General features: G+C 38.1%; 4 protein-coding genes across 5 annotated transcripts in view; 1 reads left to right on the top strand and 3 right to left on the bottom strand.

Annotated features, from left to right (window-relative positions):
• The window catches only part of LOC137615290 (zinc finger protein OZF-like), an 86394-nt gene that overhangs the window by 57045 nt on the left and 5677 nt on the right, over window positions 1-23672 (top strand). The gene's annotated exons all lie outside the window — the stretch shown is intronic.
• Window positions 1836-2369, bottom strand: LOC137614961 (uncharacterized). Its single transcript, XM_068344608.1, has one exon. It carries the CDS (start codon window positions 2367-2369, stop codon window positions 1836-1838), a length of 534 nt encoding a protein of 177 aa, XP_068200709.1.
• Window positions 18076-21220, bottom strand: LOC137614960 (uncharacterized). Its single transcript, XM_068344607.1, has 3 exons — window positions 20028-21220; window positions 19626-19864; window positions 18076-19283 (listed from the first exon to the last, which is right to left on the bottom strand). Exons 1-3 carry the CDS (start codon window positions 21218-21220, stop codon window positions 18076-18078), a joined length of 2640 nt encoding a protein of 879 aa, XP_068200708.1.
• Window positions 21227-23672, bottom strand: part of LOC137614959 (uncharacterized) — a 5534-nt gene continuing 3088 nt past the window's right edge. Inside the window, exon 2 of the mRNA XM_068344606.1 lies at window positions 21227-22960. Coding sequence (XP_068200707.1) covers window positions 21227-22960 — 1734 coding nt within the window. The remainder of the gene's footprint in view (window positions 22961-23672) is intronic.

The following is a 23672-nucleotide window of genomic DNA, read 5'->3' as shown; positions in this document are numbered from 1 at the left end:
ACTACTGTATTGTCTTCGCCTTTTCCTTTTTTTCCCACGGAAAACACGGATTTCTGAGCGAAGGGAATGTGGCCTCTCAAAGTTTGACTACGGTCTTTCTATTCTCGAGGTCGTTCACCTTTACAACAACAGTGTACTATGTATTGGGGAAGCTCCTTTCCCGTGGGCGGGTTATGTTGCTTTTCCGATTGTTTGTCTCAAATATTTTTAGTGAAATTATAATTGTATTTTAACTTTTCAGCATTTCTCCATGGGGAATACTTCCCTTCAGAGGATCAGTAGTTCTCACTATTAGTGAATATTCTTAGCTGATTTAAATAATTGTAATTCTGTCTTTATTACAGTTTCTCCGCTCCTCCCTTCTCCCGTGGATGTTAACTGGGGAAGGAAGGGTGCAATACTTAATTTTAAACACAAGACTTACCTGGTGGTTATATATATAGCTTACGTCCCTGACGTCACGGCAGAAAATTCAAAACTCGCGCCAATAGCTGATTTGATAGCCAGGTGTGCTACATGCGCGCCTCTAGCGAGGTACCTAGAAACCATTCCATCGGTATCCATATATTCCATGCCTCTAGTCTCTAGAGGGGAGGAGGGGGGATTTTAATTATATATAACCACCAGGTAATTATGTTCAAAAATTTATTTTATAATGAAAATAACATTTTTAAACACAAGACTTACCTGGTGGTTTTATATATATAGCTGATTAACACCTTTGGTGGAGGGTTAGAGACCACCAATATAGTTGGAATCCTGCTTAAGAGTTTAAATGCAAAAGAAACTTAAGGGTTCGTACCTGATAAGGAAGCTGACTTCAATGATACTCTGCCATTATGTCTGCTTTCCTTATGAGATCCGGCGGTCCTCTCAGGGTGCTGAAGATCCCTAGGAGCTGCCAACCGCAGATCACACCTCTCTGTGACACAGCCTCCTCTAATACCCATTTCCGGGCGCTCTCAAGGAACAAAATAGACCACCTGACAAATCAATGATTGCGGAAGACTGTTGCAATCTCCACAAGACAACCATAAAACACCAAATAAAAGTTCCAAGAGGAGAAAAGGTATTAGGATTATGGGAAAGTAGTGGTGGATTCTTCCTCCACCACTGTACCTATTGCTACAAACGGTCCTAGAATGTATCGGTCCTCATATAGAGTCTGGACATTTCTCAAATAGTGTGAAGCGAACACAGATTTGCTTCTCCAGAAGGTTGTGTCCATAATGCTTTACAACGAACGATTTTGTTTGAATGCCACCAAGGTTGCCACAGCTCTCACTTCGTGAGTCTTGACCTTTAAAAGACTAAAGTCTGCCTCACTGCAATGAGAATGAGCCTCTTTAATTAAAAGTCTGATAAAGTATGACAGGGCATTCTTAGACATTGGCAAGGAGGGTTTCTTCACCGTTCCTTCATGTCAGGGCATGAGATCTCGGGACTCCCCATGGCCGAGAACGCCTCCTGGATTTCTCCCTTAAGAAATCTTCTGAGATCAACGGTCCACCGGCCAGAGCTTTCTGCCTGGCCAGAGCTTTCTGCAGTTTACTTATTCGCACAGTAGGTCTCAAAATCCCTCAGGAATCGAGTAAAACTCTAGCCAGTTTCCAGCTGGAAGATTCCAGGCTTGGGGTTTCTCCTGGAGTCGAGGACTTTGATCAGATCAGACAGTCTGCGTTCTATCTGGAGGGACTGGACTGAATGTGGTCTGAGCTGACATTGAGACAGGAGCTGGAAGTGTCACCAGAAGTCTCACTACCAGAATCTTCGCTGGTGGACTCCTGGGACATAGTCAAAATTTTGGGTAATGCTGGTATGACTTTTTCCTTGGCCTAGCATCTCCGTTTTGGAATGGCCCCTGTCTGGGCAAGGACTGCCTTAGTTGTAGCTGCTGGAGCATTTTCTGACCTACTGGGTTCGGCCGGTTTGTCCAGGAACTGCTCCCCTAGTCTACTGACTGTAGTCTCTGGCGGACTAACGGGCTTAGTTACTGGAACAGGCGAGGAAGCAAGCAGTCCACTCAGAGCAGGAGACTCCCAGAAGCCAGGTACAGGGGGAAGTAACGGTGTAAACCCTGCAGGGGGCTGGACACCTCCAACCACTGGCTGTGCTCCAGTTACTGGGATTGCCAGACCATTGATATTTGGCCAAGCTGGGGATGTAGAAGGATCACTGGTGGGCACTGTGGTTGTGACCCCAGTGGCAACGTGGTACGTTAGTAACGGCTCAACGTTCTTCAGGGCCGCCACTCTAAGTGTCAGGGATTTGACCTGAGTTGCCAGGTCACTGACAATCTGGACAAGACTCGCCACATCCCGGCTCAGGCTCTTCTTAGCCTTTCGGTGTTTACTGGATGACGAAGTCATATCTAAAGGTTAGTGTTTCCTGGGTCTGGGCACCAAAAATTATGTAGTGGTTTGCAGACTGTGGCCAGAGGTAGCACCCAAACTGCCTAGTGTCCAAATGCCGACCACAACCCAACGTTCACTGCACAAAAATTATACAACGATGGAATACCCAAAAATCTAGGTAACAGGTCAAGAGAACGGAGCACTGGGCACCACCCCTTGATTTATACTGGGCAAGGGGACCCAGCTAGAATCTTACTTCGTTCTCATCTTCCCTTGCCTTGGGCTTGCTGAATAAATGCGTAAGATGACCGATGATTCATTTCTGCGAAGTTAGCAGAATTTATATATAGCTCTATATCTTCTTTAGGTAAGATGGTTTCAACCTCAAGTAAAAATGTCAGAATATTAGGTGAAAGGGAATATACAACAAAAAACCACTGCCGGAAAAGGGGACACAATGGTGACTGGTTCTGGAATGAAATTCTGTCTTCATAAAAAACAAGGAAAATATTTATTTGAAAAGAATCAAAGAAAAATTATATCATAAAAAATTAGATATTCAAATTACATAAACAGAGACCTAGATATATCCATGGCAGAGCCTCATAGGAATCAACACTTTAATAGCTAACAAGACAAAAAAAAAAATAATAATAATTTGAATTCTCTGTGATACACAGTATGTCATGGTTATTCCACAGCCATGACAATGGATAAGAGGTGAGGTCATTTATGATGATTTTCTGTGGCCCCTCTTGATTTTAAAGTCACACACCCAAAGATTCAGTGTAAATAATTTCTTTCACATAAAAGATACTATTCCTCAATTAATGTGACAAATCTAAAATCCCCAAGCAAACCTGCTCTTAACAGTCTTGAATTTTATTTGACTAGCAACATAAACAGGTGCAAGATGATGCACTACCCTTCCACTTATTTTTTTTAATTCTCCAATTCTATTTGCCCCTTCAAACCCTACAGGGAGCAGGGCATGGTTACTTTTTCTAAATGTCCCTGCTTACAATGTTTTAATAATTCAATCGCTGTCATGGTGTAAAAGCAAATAACGCAAAAAACATTAACAAAATTTAGGATTCTCAAGGTAACTTCTCAGATTTGGCAGGAAAATTGTCCATAAACACTCTGTATCAATATATTACCACCTAGGTCAGTGATAAGACTAATCTAGTTTCATTTGCACTTAATTTTGAATAAAGTTACCATTTAGCAGGGCAAGAAATATTTACAATACAAGTCTTGAGTAACTATTCTTTTGGCAACTTCATCTTTCCTATATGCAGTCCCTAGAAGAATAACCTAAATTCTTCTCCCTACTGAGTGTAGTGGGCTGCTGTCAGTACCTCAAGAATTAAGTAGACAAGATGCCTAGATGACCTCCCGATGCTTAATTTAAAAACCTTACAGGGAGTAGGGCGTGCTGCAAAAAAAAAAAAAAAAAAAAATAAAAAATTGGTAGATAAGTTGAAGGACCAAAAATATAACAGATAACATATGTAATGAAAAAAGGAAAAAATAAGTTGTACTTTTTCTTAACTATACTATTAATTTTTCCACAACACTACACTTGATATACAATCCAATTAATTTCACTGTTTGAACAACATTCTACTTGATATATGTTGGATATATAAATCTGTATACATATTTGTATATACAGTATATATATATATATATATATATATATATATATATATATATATATATATATATATATATATATATATATATATATATATATATATATATATATATATATATATATACGTACATGTATATATATATATATAGACATATGTATGTATATATATGTATATATGTATATATATATATATATATATATATATATATATATATATATATATATGTATATATATATATATATATATATATATATATATATATATATATATATATATATATATATATATATATATATATATATATATACATATACATATGTATTTATTTATACACATATATGTATATATATGAATATATATATAAATATATATATATATATATATATATATATATATATATATATATATATATACATATATATATATATATATATATATATATATATATATATATATATATATATATATATATATATATATATATATATATATATACAGTGGAACCTCTACACACGGACGTATCTACATCCGAAGTAAAATTCGAGCAATTTTTCGACTCTACACCCAAATTTTATTTCGACACACGAAGTAAGCAATTTTCGTCGTACCGGTTGTATCCGAATTTTTCGACACGCGAAGTACAATTCGAACACGTTCCTACTGTACCCTCGAATTTTTTTTTGACACCCGAAGTAAACAATACCCGTGCACGTAGATGGTACTCATAGCGCCGGATGTATTTTTTATTTCCGCCGATAGAAGGCAGCATTTCTACCTCGGAGGGACCCTCAATTAGCGTGGCTTGGGACATTCTTCTGTTCTCGTTGGCTTCGTGTGGTTGTGCCCTGTGCGTTCTGCTATTAACTGTGTTTTAATCGTGATTTTTTACGTTCATCCTTTTACGGTATTTTACGTAAATCATGAGTCCTAAAAGGCTTAGTTTTGCAAGTGGTAGTGCTATTGGTGAGAAAAGGAATAAGGAAATGCTTTCTTTAGAAGTAAAGCAAGGAATTATTGAAAAGCATGAGCGTGGCATCCGTGTGAGTGAACATGCAAAAGAACATCACGACGAACTTACTACAGAGGAGCTCAAGGAACTCCATGCTATGTCTGAGCACATGAGTGATGACAAGGAAGGGATCGAGGAGGTAGAACATGTGTTAGGTTCGGCGCAAATAAAAGAGGTGTTAGGAAAATATCAAGATGTGGTCGACTTCATCGACAAATACCATCCAAAGAAATTGCAGGTTTGTCGTGTAGTTGCGCAGTTTGATGATGTTTCCCTAATTTATTTTCGAAACATTCGGAAAAGCTGTACCAAGCAACTTTCTATCGATAGCTTCTTTAAAAAACTACGAAGCGAATTCGTGATGAAGAGGAAGGAAGTGGTTCAAAGAAAACGGCAAAGAGTGAAGCGAAAGAAGGTGAAACAAAGAAAATGGCAAAGATTGAAGAAAAAAAAATTCAATCAATTTTAAGTGCAGAGTGAAAGTGATTAAAATTAATCATCAAAAAGAAAAAAAGAAAATGTAAAAAATAAATATAAAATATAAAAATAAAAGAAATAAATAAGCTAAGTTAGGTTAAAGTTCACTTAGTGTAAGTTAGAATAAATTACGGTAGTGTACATTTATCGTAGTCAACCTCTCTACCTCCTCGCCGCCCGTCCGTCTCCTCTCTGCGTAGCAAGACCAACACCTGCGCTGGACTTTCTAAGGTAAAGTGACGCTAAAAACCCGTTTCTTATTTATTATTTCTTGATAATTATTCTTTTTTACATGTCTATTATCTAATTTAGAATGCATATTGTCATGTGTAATTATGTGTAGTAATTTATTAAGGAGTTATCATAGGTTTTGGGCTCAATCACGGATTAATCCTATTTCAATGTGTTCTTATGGGAAAATTCGTTTCTACAACCGAACATTTTCTACATCTGAAGTCGGTTGTGGAACGGATTAAATTCGTATGTAGAGGTACCACTTACATATATATATATATATATATATATATATATATATATATATATATATATATATATATATATATAAATAATATACACAGTGGAACCTCTACATATAATTGCCTTTGCATACGATTGTTCCAACATCCGATGTGAAATTCGATCGAATTCTCGTCTCCACATCCGACATAGACCATCCTCGTGTCCGCAAGTTTTGTGAATATCCTTGGGGCTATGTTTAGTCCGAAGGGCATGACAGTGAAGACATACTTTGTCTTCTGTAGCTTGAATCCTAGGTAGGAGGAGAGGGGGCGGCTGACTGGAAGGTGCCAGTAAGCATCTGCCAGGTCTATTGAGACTGTGTACGCCCCTTTCGGTAACAAGGTCCTTATGTGTTGTAAGGTTAACATCTGGAACTTGTTGTTCTCGATGAACTTGAGTGGAGACAAGTCTTGAATGACTCTGAGATTGTCCTAGTCTTTGTTAGGAACGCAAAACAGCCTTCCCTGGAATTTGATGGCCTTTGCTTTCCTTTTGACCTTTTTTTTCAATAGTTCTAAGGTATATTCTTCCAATAAGGGGGTGGAGTGTTGGAAGAATTGAGGAAAGGAAGGTGGAGTTTTGTTCCATTTCCACCCTAGTCCATTCTTGATTAGGCTGTGGGCCCAGAGATCGAAGGTCCAATGATCCTGAAAGTGAAAGAGTCTTCCTCTTACCTGGAGCATCTCATTGCTTAGATGATCCGGATTGTTTGTTATCCTGACCACGTCCTCCTCTACCCATTGAGGGGTTTCTTGAGGAGCCTCTTCTAGATCCTCTACCTTTAGGGCAAAAGGTAGTGGGGTGCCTCTAAAAGCCTGGGTTAAAGGTTGGTGACTGGGCTACTAACCACTGAGGCACCATCTGGAATGTGGTTTGCGGCTGGGCAACCATTTGGGGCACTGTGGTCATGGTAACAGTGGGATGTTGCGCAGGTCTATGAGGCACTCGAGACTTCTTCGTCTTCCTGTTCTTGGGTTGGGGACCATCGTCAGAGGATGATTGCCTTTTGGAAGATATGACCCACTTTTGAAGAAGGTTCCTATTCTCCGTGGCGGCTTTAGCAACTACCTTTTGGACTGCTTCCTATGGGAAGAGTTCCTTGCCCCAGATACATGAAGTAATCAACTTCCTGGGCTCGTGCTTGACCGTTGCATTGGCAAACATGTACTGTCTACAGGCCCTCCTGGCCTTCACGAAAACGTACATGTCCTTTACTATGGTAGCCATGTGCTTCTTGGCTAGGACCATGTACATATCTGGGGTACTTGAAATGCCTGCACACATCTCCATGCAGTTCTGGAGAGACAGAGAGGTGGCTAGTCTCTCTTTTGTCTCCTGTTTCCTTCGCAGAAGAATTTCCAACAACTTCGGAAGGTTCTCGCTGAACTGCTGTCCTGCAATATCTGGATCTAGTTTCGAGTTCGAGAAGGTTAGATGGACCTTTTTTCAGTCCTTCTCACCGTAGGCAGGGCTAGACGCAATGGTTTACATTCCTCTAGCGTAGGCCATGCTTTGCGCGCATCAAATGCTATTAGTACGCAGTGGAGAGCTTTCACCATAAAGGGAAAAACTCTGGAGGAAGGAGCAAGGAAGGTAGGGTGCCTCTTGCTCGAGGCAGAAACCTTCGAGTTCGTATAGCCGGCTTTCTTCAGGCTGCTCGTCAAGAGAGCCTGTGCCTTGTCATGATCAAAGACCATGACCTCCATAGGTTTGGTCTCTTCTTTAGATGCAGGTTCGTTCTTCAACCTCACGAAGCACTCCGGGTAAGTCGAAAAGTTCGGCCAGAATTGGAGATCATCGAGGGGTATGGCCCCCATCTTCTCCAAGACGTAGAGTTTCCCATTCATCATGGGCATGAACTCCGCATACCTCCATGGGTTGGTTTCGCAGCATTGGGGTAAGTCAGAGACTTTGGGCCACTTGTGAGAGCCGCTAAAAGCAGCTGCGCTGTGTGCTTCCCTTACTTCCCTTTTCATCTCTTGCTGTTCCTTGCGCATAGTTTCCATCATCATTTGGATCTGCGCCATGAATGTTTCGCCCTTGGGGAATAGCGGGCCTGGTTGAGGGGTTGGGGCTGAAGAGGTAGACGGCACAGGTTGATATGCCGTCACAGACAGTAGAGGGTCTTCTTTCACTGTCGATACTGATCCTTCTTCCTCCTCAGGTGGCTGGCCCACCTCTTCTTCAGGGTCTTCTTGAAGGAGATCCTTTTCGGTGTCTGAGGACACCTCTGATATCCTTTCTTGATGGATATCCATGCCTTCCAAAGCCTTGTTAATGTCAGCCTCTATCGTCAGATGTAAGAAGGAAGGCTTGACCTGTGCCTGAGGCACAACTGCGTCGGATGTTGCCTGAGGGAACAGAAGGCTTCTCATCGATTCGCTTGGTAGGTAAGGTCCCGGAGAGTTCTTGTGGAACCCCTCTTACCCACTTTCGAAGCTATTCCCTCGCAGTATCCCTCGACTCCTCCGTCTTGGGATCGCTGAAACCCTCGGACATCAAGGCCGAGCAGACGGTGCAACCCTTTGGGTCCCAATACCTCAGGGTTTCAGTTGTGATGGAGCAGGGGGCATGAGACCTGCATATCTCGTGGCCACAAATGTCCCTACTTTTGTGGTTGCAGTACATAACTGCACACTTCACCTTGGTCTCCTCCTGTAAGGAAAGAAAGAGTGAAATGAGTATGGAGTAATTGTATCATTCTGATAAATATTTTCACATGCATTAATAGTAATCCTTACTATTATAATTATAGCTTAGGATAGTAAGCTAGAGAGGAAATAGGAAAGACACATATCTGTGTTTCCTATCCAGGCAATTGCTGTGACCTCCCTCAATATTAATGTTTTAAAATTTCCTTATTAGGGAAATACAGGGTGGGATAGCTCTAGTACTTAGAGCTGGAGTCAGTGTATACTAGCACTAACTCCCCCACAAGTGAAATATTAATACTGTAGGGTAAAAATTTTTGTGTTCTGATGATCTACGATACATCAGAATGTTGAAGGAATGCTTCACCTCAACATTTGCTTAGTGATCTCAACAATGGACTGTAAAAGGATACACAGAGTATGTTGGAAATTCTTACTACTGTATGTTATATACTGTAGTATTTGCTATACTGCAAATTACTGGCTACTGTATAATCTAAATACTGTAGTTCTGCCGGTATACTACCGGGCTAGGCTAGTACCTGGCGGCATTCAATTGGAAGGGGAGAGAATGTAATAATTCTAGCTTCCATCCAGCCACAATATCTGTTGCCGGCTGCACTGCCAGCTACAGGGTTTGTGGATGGCAGTCCAAGGAAGGACGGAAGATTATTATTATTATTATTATTATTATTATTATTATTATTATTACTACAAGCCAAGCTACAACCCTAGCTGGAAAGGCAAGATGCCATAAGCCCAAGGGCTCCAACAAGGAAAAATAGCCCATTGATGAAAGGAAATAAGGAACTAAATAAATGATGAGAATGAATTAACAATATATCATTCTGAAAACAGTAACAGCGTCAAAACAGATATGTCCTATATAAACTATTAACAACGTCAAATACATATATGTCATATATAAACAATAAAAAGAGTCATGTCAGCCTGGTCAACATAAAAACATTTGCTCCAACTTTGAACTTTTGAAGTTCTACTGATTCAACTACCCGATTAGGAAGATCATTCCACAACTTGGTAACAGCTGGAATAAAACTTCTAGAATACTGTTTAGTATTGAGCCGTATGATGGAGAAGACCTGGCTATTAGAATTAACTGCCTGCCTAGTATTACGAACAGGATAGAATTGTCCAGGGAGATCTGAATGTAAAGGATGGTCAGAGTTATGAAAAATCTTATGCAACGTGCATAATGAACTAATTGAACGGCGGTGCCAAAGATTAATATCTAGATCAGGAATAAGAAATTTAATAGACCGTAAGTTTCTGTCCAAAAAATTAAGATGAGAATCAGCAGCTGAACACCAGACAGGAGAACAATACTCAAAACAAGTTTTATTGTCGTCATTACTCAAGATCTTTTTCCAATTCAATAAAACCCCCGGAGATATCAAATCTTGGCTCAGGAGAAAAACGTTTGGTTAGTGGAGAAAAGAGTTCTTGAGTAATGACGACAATAAAACTCAGCTCATTGAATTACTCTTGAGGGTTTGGTGCACGGAGGAGAATATACCGAAGGTAGAGAAGAAGAAGCTTATCTTAGTTTGTAAGGGCAAGGCATACGAACTCAAGGCAAACAATGAGAAGATCACTGCATTTCAAATTGAATCTCTTGACTCAACCCAGGAAGAGACTGATTCATGTGTTATTCTCTATTTAACCTATGCCAAGGATGAAGGATATAAAATTCTTCGGGTTCGAAGTCCAGAGAGTGACATATTCTTCATACTTCTGTATTATGCTCCAAACTTAGGTGTGCAACTCCTTTTGATACTGGCACTGGGAATAGAAGGCGATTCATAGATGTCACAGAACTATCGAAAGGGTTCACATCAACTTACCGTGCCGCTCTCCTTGGTCTGCATGCATTCAGTAGATGCGATATGACCAGTGCCTTTAAAGGAATTGTCAAGTTAAAACCGCTGCGAATTCTACAGAAATGCCCAAAGAACCAAGAAGTCTTCAGTTGCCTAGGGGAGTCATGGTAGGTAACCGATGAAATATTCCTTGCTCTTGAGGATTTCACCTGCACCATGTATTCTGCCAAAACTAAGACAAAGGAGGTTGACCAGCTTTGATAACAAATGCTCGAGTTAAAGTGTAGTGGGCAGTCGCTGGATTCAAAGAAGAATGTTGATCTTTCATCTCTTCAGCCACCAAGAGTGTCTAAATGAGCATATCAGAAGGTGAACTATCAGGTTGCGATGTGGAAACGTGCCCATTATCTCAAACCTGAGGTCCCTCATCCAGCTGTGGATCATGGTTGGATAATGAAGGATGAAAATCTAGAACCCTGTTGGTTCAAGGGAACTGCACTTCTTACAAGTATGGCTGATATACTTGAAACGATGGACGATGATGAGACGTCTGATGATGAAAGCCTTGATGAAAACAATGAAAGTGATGGAAATTTTGATGATGACTATGAAAGTGATGATAGTGGGTCCGACTTGAACTAAGAAAGTTTAAAGTAACAAGATGGTAGATTTCAGGGTTGAAGGACCAAGGACCTCCCTTGTATCACAAGATATTTCCAATAATTGCCTTTCCATTAATTAAAAGTGGACCCAAAGGTACCCAAGTAGACTATCAAACTTTATACCTTGCATAGGTTGACTTTTTTTCTGTATTCCAAAGCAACACAGTGTGAATTTTCCCAATGAGGTCTTGCATCATATGAATATATTGTACATTCATGTACAGTTTTATTGTATTTCATTCATGATTGTCGTAACCTTAAAATAAAGCATTTCTGTTGTTGGTTTATGTGACTTTCCCCAAATTTACTGACAGACTTGTTGAAACTGCCTTTATTGGATGCTGTGATCTCAAGAACCTGGGTGAGGACACGAATATTATCTCTTGCTGCATTCATGGAGGAGTTATAGCCAAGTCAAAACTACGACGTCCAGAGTGGCGACCATCTTGAATTTCAGCATGATGTAATTAGTTGACATTGTTGAGAATGCTAGTTTTGGATTCTCTGACCCCAAAAACCTGGGAAAACACACCAAAATAATTTCCGTAGCCCCTCTATAAGAAGAGTTATAAGCTTTATCAGTTTTTACGATTTTGAGGCAGAAAAACGACAAATTTTAAAATTGACCTTTTTACATAACATCTCATTTCCATGATTTGGCCAATAAGTACACTTAATGGGTATCATTCTATTTCTTGAGGTCTCTAGAGATGAAATAAGGCAGAAAAAGTCATCAGATATTGGACTGGCTGGTCCTGGGGTTACATTTATGGAGGTGCCTAAAATTTTCACTTGACCCCAAATTTGGTGATCTTTTGACCTCTGGTAACCTAATTGTTAAACATAATTGCAAATTGTCTATTTTATCTGTTAGAGAGACCCAAAGCAAACATTTTGATATGTCATTTATCTTTCTCTGACCATTCAGTCCGGAGGTATGTCTAATTAGGTTTCCCCTACCCCAAAATTGGCAGCTGCAAAATTCGATGATGTCATCAAATAAAGTGGCCGAGGAGTGGTAGTGAGTCCCTATTTTTTCAATGGGAACATTAAAAAAATGAAAATATGGATAAAATTCTACAACCTAAATGCACTTTTGTCAATTTTAAGGGGGGTTGCAAGGTGAGCCCCCTCAGCCCACGGACTATTACCCTTCCAAAGGTGATAGGCCTCCTGCTTCTCCAAATAAGCACGTCTACAATCATCATTGAACCACGGTTTGTCCTTCACTCGGTACCTTATCACACGAGAATAGATACGCCTATCAATTATGTTGACTAGATTCTCATTCAAAGGAACAACAGGATCTACACTACTATATAATTGTGACCAATTCAAGCCCAAAAGATCATGCAAAATCCCATTCCAGTTTGCTTGGGATTTCATATAAATTTTACAAGAGTATGATATATCAAGGACAGGCTGCTCAGTCTTCACTACTAATGAAATCAAGGCATGATCAGATGTCCCGACTTGAGAACCAACCTTACTAGTTATAACGCCAGGGGAGTCAGTGTATACGAGGTCCAAGCAATTACCAGACCTGTGAGTAGCTTCATTTATGATTTGCTCACAGCCTGATTCAGAGGCAAAGTCTAAAGCTCTTAAGCCATGGCGATCGGTAGGAGAGATAGAACTTAACCACTCCCTATGGTGAGCATTAAAATCACCAACAAAGACAAAAGAAGCCTTTCTATCATCTTGTATCTTAGCCATAATGGTAAGAAGACAATCGAAGATAGAATCATCCATGTCTGGATTCCGCTAGATTGAACACAAATAGAAGTTGTTATGCCTGCCACAAACTTTTATTACCTGAATCTCATGACATCCACATTGATTACAGGACTTATGAGAAGCAGGGTACTCGGTCCTAATATACACCGCCATTCCTTGTCCCTAGGGATGGCATCACATTTCAACATTATTGGTTTCTTAAAACCATTTTTAAGGAGCTCAGATGAGTGCCTCATATTAGAAACCAAAATATCTGAGCACAAAAGAATATCATACTGTCTCTACGCAACTGTAAGGTCTAGGATATTTGCATGAAGACCACGAATATTGCAATGCAGAAGACGACATTGGATTTCGCTCAATGTCTTCAGACAGCATAAGAATTAATAGAAATAAAAAAAAACATCATACTTAAAACTAGATTAACAAAGATGTAATGGATCTCCCACCGGCAGCCGTCATGGCCGCTACAACCTTTCCCGGAGCCTTGCTTCCGTTAGGGGGAAGGTCGAAGCAGCAATCTAATCGCCTTTGTAGGAGCCCAGCCGGCATCGTAATCAGCGCGACACCCCCTAGATACTGAAGCCTTGATGAGAATGGGGGGCTTAGGGATTAGCAGCTGGGCTCTAATGAACAGTGGGAACTACTTTCCCACTGAACCTCGGTGCCCAGCTTTCAATCTAACTAAATTAGTCTGCACTTTCTCTTTTACTCTTGATTTTTTCTTTTTTTCTCCCATCTCTTCCTTTTGGGCTTGATATTGTTGACGACTGTGACATGTTCGACTATACTTTGGCTGCTGCTTTGGATTTGGCACACTGTGGATGTAAATTAGTCTGCACTTTCTCTTTTACTCTTGATTTTTTCTTTTTTTCTCCCATCTCTTCCTTTTGGGCTTGATATTGTTGACGACTGTGACATGTTCGACTATACTTTGGCTGCTGCTTTGGATTTGGCACACTGTGGATGGACGGCATTCCATCTCAACCTGTGCCAATTTAGACGCCATCACCCTCTGGCAGACACTATTGGATGCAGACAAAGTCTGTCAAGGGTCGGGCTCCAGTGATCCTGTTTCAAGTCACCCATATTTGCGGGTAATGGGTGACGCCAGACATTGGAGTCGACGGTGGGAGGGGCTAACTACCCCCACTGACCAGTGTACGCCCACCTAAAGAGAGACAGCCCCTCTCTAATAGAGGACTGATCCCTGCTGAAGCCTCTTCTCGTGTTGGGCCACATGGGATAGGAGGACCGACATCCTCCGATAAGAGGTGGATAACCCGGCTTGCTCATACCAAAAAACCCACCCCTCTGTTGACAACCTGGAAAATACAAACATGGACCTCGGTACAGACAGCTCCAACTCGGGTCCTAATATTGTAACGTTTGAACCATATATGCGTTATGGAAAGAATGATAAGAAAACCCTAGAGAAGAAGAGAGAATGAGTGAGAAATGATGACAGTACAGACAGATATAGAAAAGCAGAAGTATTACCTGGTCACTATAAAGTAGTGAATTATGAAATTTTTTTTATCTTATAATTTGAAATCGGAAGAAATGAGCGTGTAAATGTTTTCAAAGCTAACAGGGAAATAGTCACTTTATGTGGAGGGCAGCCAAAAATTCTACCCCAGCGAAATGGAAGTCTCTTGATAGAGATACTATCCCCATTACAAGGTGGAAGGTTAAAAACGCTTACAACATTGGATGGTCATAGTGTAAAATGCATTTTGCACCCTACTTTCAACCAGAGTAGAGGTGTGATATATGCTCCAGAATTGCTGGATATAGAGGAAAAAGAAATTGAGGATGAACTGAAAAGTCAAGGAGTAGTAAAAGTAGTCAGAATGAGAAAGAGAGTTGGAGAACAACGTATCCCTCTTGCTACTTTGATTATAACATTTGATCAATGTAGATTACCAAATGTTATTAAAGCTGGTTGGCTATCTTTGAAGGTGAAACCTTATATCCCTTCACCATTGCAATGTTATTGCCAAATGTATGGCCATTTAAGCCAGAAATGCAAGGAAAAACTAAATAATAAGCCAGCTGTTTGTGCCAAGTGTGGAAAAAATAGTCACGGAGTATGCTTGGAAAATCCAAATTGCATACATTGTGGGGAAGCAAACCCAGCTACATCTAAAAGCTGTGTTAAGTTTATTTTTGAAAAAGAAATTCAGGCCATTAGGACCATGGAAAGGGTTACTTTTAGAGAGGCTCGTAAAAGAGCTCTTGAAAAGCAGATAAGACCATGGCAACCTTTTTCAATGGCTCTGAAGAAAACCTTACCAAACCACACTGACGAAAATTATATCTCTACTTCTGAGATAAAGAAATAAATTAAAGTACTCAAAGAGGTTGAAAGTCCCATCGAAAATCTATATCCAGAAATTGTAGAAAAATCAAAACAGGTACTTAAAGATCTGAAAGTTATTCAAAAGCCAACTACTCTGATTCTAAACAATAGTACAAACCTCTCTCAGGCTTTTTCCTTGCCTGATCTGATGGAGGTTCCACTTGAAGCCAATTTACCTGGAAAACCTGTAGTGGGGAAGGTGCAAAAACCTGGGAGATCACAACATTTCAATCAAAAAAGAGAGAGACCTCCATCTTTCTCGCCTCCTACCATAAGAAACATTAAAGTCACAACTTCAAATAAATATGATTTTCAGGAAAATTCCAAAGCACAGGGAACCCAAAACAATTGTGTATTTTCTCTCAAACATGATGCAATACCTCATAAAAATAACATTGCATATGCCATTGTTCATATTTCATATGGTCACATAACAATCTTAGTGTACGTAAGACTTTGTAACAAAAATACGTGAAATAAAAAGTTAATTCTTAAAAATAACGTAAATTTACATATATTACCTTGAATAAGGAATACAATGATATGAACAATTAGGTCTTACGTAATTTATATAATATACTTAAATCTACATGAGAGGAACTCATTTTATGGGCTGGCTATTCATCTTTTCAATGCACAAATGAAATATAAATAAAATCATGAATAAACTACTGTATTTAATGTACACTAGACCAGCTTTGTAAGAATATATATATATGTGTATATGTATATATATGTATATATATATATATTATATATATATATATATATATATATATATATATATATATATATATATATATATATATATATATATATATTGTGGAGGAAAGTTGGATAATTCAACTACACAATAAAATAAAAGGAATTAATGTTTCTCGGATAAGATGGAGTATAACATTTCCATTAGGCAACTAGTAAATGGGGGTGAGGCAAATCAACGTGTCTCTCTTTCACATACCTCACAATGCTGAGAAGATCATTCAAATAATTTTCACCTCATAATGGGAGTAAATATATTCGCATTTATCCTTCAGGAAAAAACCCAATTAAGTAATCGTTCCTGAAACAACAAAACATACCACAAAGCATCATGCAAATCAAACTTATATAAATTTGGCATATATTACATATTGACAAAATAGAAAGAAATCCCACCCATTACAGTCCTCAAAGGGAAAATCAAAGCAATACATAACAGTGTAATGAAATGGAGAATTAATTGTAGGTTACTTTGAAAATGAAAGGTTGATTAGCTTGATACTATAAATATATACTTAATTCACATATTAGTCTTATATAAGAACTGCAATGGGTCAGCAAATGAAAATATTGATGGTAACCTACCGTGGCCCCCCATAGGGCCGATAATATTCGCACGGGTATTAGTCTAACAACCACACTCCTAGGCCTAACCTATTAGACTACTAACATGAACTATGCATTACTAAGACATAGAATGTGGGTTAGTTTAACCTAACACAAGATCAAACAATCATACATGATATTGAATGCTCGGCAACAATACCGTACCATATAGCGTAAAACACACTACTGTGAAATAAATAAATGGCCTCTAGAGCATGTAAGCCATCACAACTAGAGGTATGTAACTATCCTCAGATGAGGATACTATGCTTGCTATCAACTGGAATAGATGACTATATCAAACAGGCCCCTCACATATACTCATCTATCCCCTAACGATAATATAATAAACTCGGAGTGTATTCACTGCTAAAAACCCGGCGACAACAGGTGCCAAATAAGTCGAGATGTTCTCTCGGGCACGTTTGTAATAAGACGACAAAATTGTCGGGATTTCTCCCATACCTTAACCCTTAAGCCAATGTTCGTATTTTCTGCCATACCTTAACCCTTAAGCCAATGTTCGTATGTTTAATACAATTATGAAATAAATACTTGGACATAAGTTAGTTAACAGGGGGGACATTTCTAGATGGAAAAAGATAATGAATAACAATATAATGATACAATAACTGGATTATTAATATCTTCAATAACCAGTTATTCTCTATACAATTAATGTTGAAGTCAAATCAGAACTCCGAACACAACTTCCAACAAAAGAACATGTTTTCAAGGAAAACTTGATAATTTTAATGAAATAAGAAACATCCTTATATTGTTACAATAATAACAAACTCCAATAATGAAATAAATCTATATTTCAAATATTAAATATACTGGAAATCAAGAACAAGAAATAAAATAATGGAGACCTTTCATGTGACGTCATCAGACGACTACTAACAGCAGAACTGATTCTGTTGAGTCGAACATTCGACACACACTCCCAACAAGCAAAACAAATTCAAAACTCTAAATCTGATCATTATCAATAAGATATTGACGGAGCTTTGCAGCTTTTAAAGCTGCTTTCCTTAAAGGACGCACTTCACTCACACTATCTCTATGAATCTGTTTGGTTTCACCACTAACGTTAGGTTGTGATTCTTCACCCTGCACTATTGTGGAGTTTATAAGTGGCAAGTGGATTTCCAAAGGAACCAATTTGTCTATGGTACGCTTACTTATAGATCCATTGCACAGAACATCCACTACTCTTATGATGTTTTCTTTATCTGGATACAATTTAACAATACGACCTAAAGGCCACTCATGTTGCGGACCTGGCCGTTCAACAATAACTACGTCCCCTACAAGTGGAGCTTTATCCTGACATGCTTGTGAGCCACCGTAATGTTTCTCACGTAATGCAGTTAAGTATTCATTTCTCCACATATTTTCAAAGTGGTTAAGAATAACAGACACTTGGCCTTAACGTTTATTGAATTCACTATGATCCAAAAAGTTTGGATCTTCTTGACTATCTAGCTCTACTGATGGCATAGGATTTATGATCCTACCACACCATAAATGAATTGGGGCAAGAGGTTCGATGGGAATTTCTGCATCTATGTAAGTCAAGGGACGATTATTCAATTTACACTGAATTTCCTTCAACACAGTTTCTAATTCATCTGCATTAACTCTTTTCCTGAACAGCACCTTTTTTAGACAGGACTTGGTTAGTCCAATGAGGCGTTCATAGAATCCCCCCTGCCAAGGAGCACGGGGTGCAATGAACCTCCATTGTATATGATTAACAGCCATATATTCCTTTACATCTCTTTGCATCAACAATTGATTAAAAAATTTGGCACTGGCCAAGAAATTACTACCATTGTCAGAAATCACAGTGACAGGGGCAGAATAGATAGCACAAAATCGTCTAAAAATATTAATGAACGTTAATGCACTCATGTTACATGCTAACTCTAAATGAACTAGTCTTGATGCAGTACATGTAAAAAGTACTATATAATATTTATGAGGTTTACCATCTTCAGTTTTGGTTATGGTAATGGGACCTGAAAAATCAATGCCAGTATGAAAAAATGGCCGCTTAAATTGAACTCTTACAGCTGGAAGTGGAGGAGGACCAGAGTAATCAAATCTCCTACCTTCAATTCTCTTACAATTTACACAATGTCTTAAGAACTTCTTAATGGTTGATATCACCTTTGGTATCCAATATTGTCTGCGAAGATAGGACAAAGTTTCTTTAACTCCACCATGCAGACATTTTTCATGAGCAAAATCAATTAAGAGATTAGTTAAATGACTCTTGGAAGGTATTAAGATAGGAAATTTGGTACTCTGGTCTAAATTAGAATGGTGTAGTCTACCACGACTATGAATAAGACCAGTAGACTCATCATAGTAAAGACCTATATCTTTAATAAATTGCAGTTTATCCTGCTCAAGACCGTTCAATTCCTTCCTAAGGAAGGCACAAATTCTGGGATAATGTGTATCTTGAACATATCTGATCCAATACACAAGAGGATCGACTAATCTAATACCAGATTTAACACACATAATGAAATTATAAACAATTCTAGTAACATTCAACAACTTCCTAAGCGATGAGTAGTTACTATAATCAAAAATAGGTTCTGGAATAGGCACTTCAGGAACAATCTCTGAAACAATTTCACAAATCATTACTAAAAATCTCTGTTCAGGCCATTTTTCAGGACAGGATAACCATGAAGGTCCATGGTTCCATAAACGAGACTTACGAAACTGAGCAATACTAATACCCCTTGTTAGGAGATCTGCAGGGTTCTCTTTGGTGAATACATATTAAAACTTGAAAGAGGATCCTATTTCCTTTATTTGAGCTACTTTATTTTGAACGTAGGTAATTTTACATTTATTATTTTTAAGCCATTGGAGAGCAACTTCTGAGTCTGACCAAATTATGACTTCTTCAATAAAGAAATGATGAAAAAGGTCTCTGATACAGCATGCGAATTGAGTACCTAGCTGTAATGCCGTTATTTCTAACTGAGGTATAGTACGAGTTTTCAGTGGGGTTACTCTGGCCTTGCTAGCTACAAAATTAGATTGATTGTTATTACTGAGATAACAAACTGCACCATAGGCAGTAGTACTGGCATCTACAAAAATATGAAGTCTATAAGAGTCTCCCATCCAACAGATACATCTAGGAAATTTGAAGGTTGGGAGCTCTGATAATTCACAAGCCAAAGTATTCCATCTGTCAAGAAATGAGGGTGGTAATTTTACATCCCAACCAATATTTTCTTTCCATGCTTCTTGAATTAATATCTTCCCTTTAATCAAAATAGGCACACACATACCCAAAGGGTCAAAACAAGAAGATACATACAAGAGACAGTAATTGTCTCTTCGTAACATACTGTAATGTTTCAAATTTACACAGATTTACAAATAATGAATCACTTGAAAGTTCCCAATTTAAACCTAATATTTTGTCCACAAGTGGAAATTCCAATGACTCCTCTGTACTCTGGCTTATATGATCCTTAAGTAATTTTGAATTACTGTTCCATTGTCTCAGATTCATTCCAGCCTTACTCATTTCAACATTGGCCACATCATATAATTCCACCAACTGCTGTTCATTATCAGCATTGTGCTGAAAATTATCCACATAAAAACTAGATAATAGAACACCTGAATAGGGTGAATGTGATCTTTGAAAATGATACTGTAAGGTCATCTGCAATAAAAAAGGGCTGCAAGTAGCACCAAAGAGAACCGATCTAAACCTATATGTTTTTACTCTACTATTTTCGTCAAATGGATCTTCTAACCACAAAAATCTAGTAAAATCTCTGTGATGCTGTTGCAATCCAATCTGCAGAAAGGCCTTCTCAATATCAGCTATGCAGGCAAATTTATTCATTCTAAACCTGACTAACAAATCAAATAATTTCTCCGTTAATGACGGACCGGTCATGAGACAATCATTCAATGATGCAGAGGATTTACTTGGCTTTGCACTACAATTATACACCACTCTAAGGGGTGTAGTGGAGGAGTTCTTTCTGACTGCATGATGTGGAAGATAGTGGGTGTTGGGACTTATTACAGGATTTTCAACCTCCTCAATAAAACCCAACTTTAATTGTTCCTTGATTATGTTATCATAACATTTCAAATGATCTGGTTGATGCTGGAACCTTTTTAGTTGATTATACATTTGACCTAATGCTATATTATAATTAGTTGGGAGAAAAGGATGATTATGCTTGAATGGTAATTCCACCCAGTATCTTCCATTTCTATGCAAAACAGTAGTTTCATATTTTGAAATAGTTTCTACATCACTTGGCGAAACTTGTGAAGGAATGATTCCAACTACATCAAGATCCCACAATTTATGCACAGGAAGAGTATCATCAACCACGGCAGAGCTTATTGTGCGAGGATCAACCAACAATGGAGCATTTTCTCCTAACTCGACACTCACTCTAGCAACAAGGGCACTATTACAATGAATATGATCCGTACCTCTATGTGGAATGAGGCCATAAATTAAATAGCCACCTGGAGATTCAAGTAAATCTGCATTATTCACTTGTCTCATACCTGATTAATTTCCCAGGAAATCTGCACCTATAAGCATTTTTATATTGTCAATTTTATCTGATTTTATATCTCTATCTGCAAGATGATAACCTATCTTATCAAGATCTCTCATCGTGTCACAAAGGCCAGGAGTTATTATCGGTTCAGGCATATCCTTCACAACAATCAATGTTACTCTCTTTTGCCTATTTCCCAAAGAAACTACAGGGTTAACAATCTCATAATCCCTGGAATCACCCATACCATCAAAACTATTCAAAATCATATTTACAGTAGAAACTGTTCTGAGGCTTAACTTATTGGCCAAATCTTTATGAATGAAGGAACGTTGACTTCCACTATCAAAGAGGCACCTGACTGAGATTAACTGACCATCTTCTGATCTAACAGTTACCATTGCAGTAGGAAGAGCTACACTATAGTTTTGATGAGAAGACTGTTTATTAATTATAGACATCACTTGATTCGTTGTTACAGGGTCACCCTTCAATTTATCACTGTTAATATCCTTACTAGTTACTGTGGACTTACCAATATTTGGAGTACCAACTGAACCTGGAGAACTAATACAAAGGACCGAATGATGTTTTCCTTTTCTACAATGAAGACACATATTAAGAATGGTGGCACACTCAGTTGACTGATGTACCTTAGTACATTTAATACATCGATTCAATACCTTCAACCTTTCCCTCCTAGCATTTAGAGAGCTATAAATCGTACAGTCAAAGGGTCTATGTTTTCCCTTACAATATATGCAAGAATAATTACTAAGTGTAGTGTAAGTACTTACAGTATTTGAACCCTTAAATGGAGATGAAGGTTTTGCTGGTGACTGGAAACGAATTTTATTGACTTCTGGTGTTCCCTTATTAGCACTCCCTTTATTTTCATGTTCCATAAAATTTAATAAGTGTTGAAGACCTTCCTTTATCTGACTTACACTAAAGTACATGGTTTTATAAAGACCAAACATAAAATCTTCTACCTCTTTTGGTAGTTTTAACACAATAAGTTCCCTCAATATCATCTCATTTGACGACACATCAATCTCAGAATCATGACCTATTTGCATGAGTAAGTTCTCCAAATCAACCTTAAAATCAAATATTTCACTTCTAACATATTTAGGCTTCCCTAAATTAATCAAAGACCTAAGTAAAGTTCGCCTTATCTTCTTTGGATCCTCATACATTTCAGTTAGCGCCTTAATGGCATCACCATAATCAGAAGCTTCACCCTTAAAACCTGCAAGTAGCTTTTGAGCATTGCCCTTAATACATTGGGTTAGATATACATATTTAGTAACATCATCTATGTCCTTCTTTAAATGAATAGATGTACTAAATTGATTCCAAAATCTAGTCCAGTCTAGAGGGTCTCCTGAAAACTCTTTCAATTTTATTTCAGGCAGCTTTACCTTAATCATAGAATTAGTACTACCATGCGGATTACTCTGAGAGATTGGGGAAAATTGTTTCATATACAATGACAGCTTAAGTTGAATTTCATGATATTTATCTTGGAGGTCAATATGTCTAGCCTCCCTCTCATCATGACCACTTTCATCAATATATTTATCAACAAATATGTCCCATCGAGATTCGTAACTGTTCCACCTTTTCTCTAAAGAAGCACTTTGAAGTTCCAAATAGCGAACTCCTGCATCACTGGTTAGAGAGCATAGGTCATATAATTTAGACTTCGCGTGATATGACCACGCAAACTGGTCAGTGACCTGTATTCAACCTCCATTGTTATATCTATAGTAACCTTTGCACAATATACATATAATAAATATCTAACCAGAATCAGGTTAGGTTAATCACAAATTCAAAGAAAATATATATATAATATTGAAGTATGTGAAAGTGACAGGATGATTGCCAATAATAGAAGGGGTTGCAAAACGTTAAGGAACCAACTATAGTATCCGGTTCGAAGGACCATTTTTAATCTTACTGTGGAAGAAAGTTGGATAATTCAACTACACAATAAAATAAAAAGAATTAATGTTTCTTGGATAAGATGGAGTATAACATTTCCATTAGGCAACTAGTAAATGGGGGTGAGGCAAATCAACAAGTGTCTCTTTCACATACCTCACAATGCTGAGAAGATCAATCGAATAATTTTCACGTCATAATGGGAGTAAATATATCCGCATTTATCCTTCAGGAAAAAAACCCAATTAAGTAATCGTTCCTGAAACAACAAAACATACCACAAAGCATCATGCAAATCAAACTTATATAAATTTGTCATATATTACATATTGACAAAATAGAAAGAAATCCCACCCATTACAGTCCTCAAAGGGAAAATCAAAGCAATACATAACAGTGTAATGAAATGGAGAATTAATTGTAGGTTACTTTGAAAATGAAAGGTTGATTAGCTTGATACTATAAATATATACTTAATTCACATATTAGTCTTATATAAGAACT

This window comes from Palaemon carinicauda, chromosome 21 (assembly GCF_036898095.1).
Source record: "Palaemon carinicauda isolate YSFRI2023 chromosome 21, ASM3689809v2, whole genome shotgun sequence".
Taxonomy (NCBI): domain Eukaryota; kingdom Metazoa; phylum Arthropoda; class Malacostraca; order Decapoda; family Palaemonidae; genus Palaemon; species Palaemon carinicauda.
This window is presented reverse-complemented; position numbering and strand designations above follow the sequence as displayed.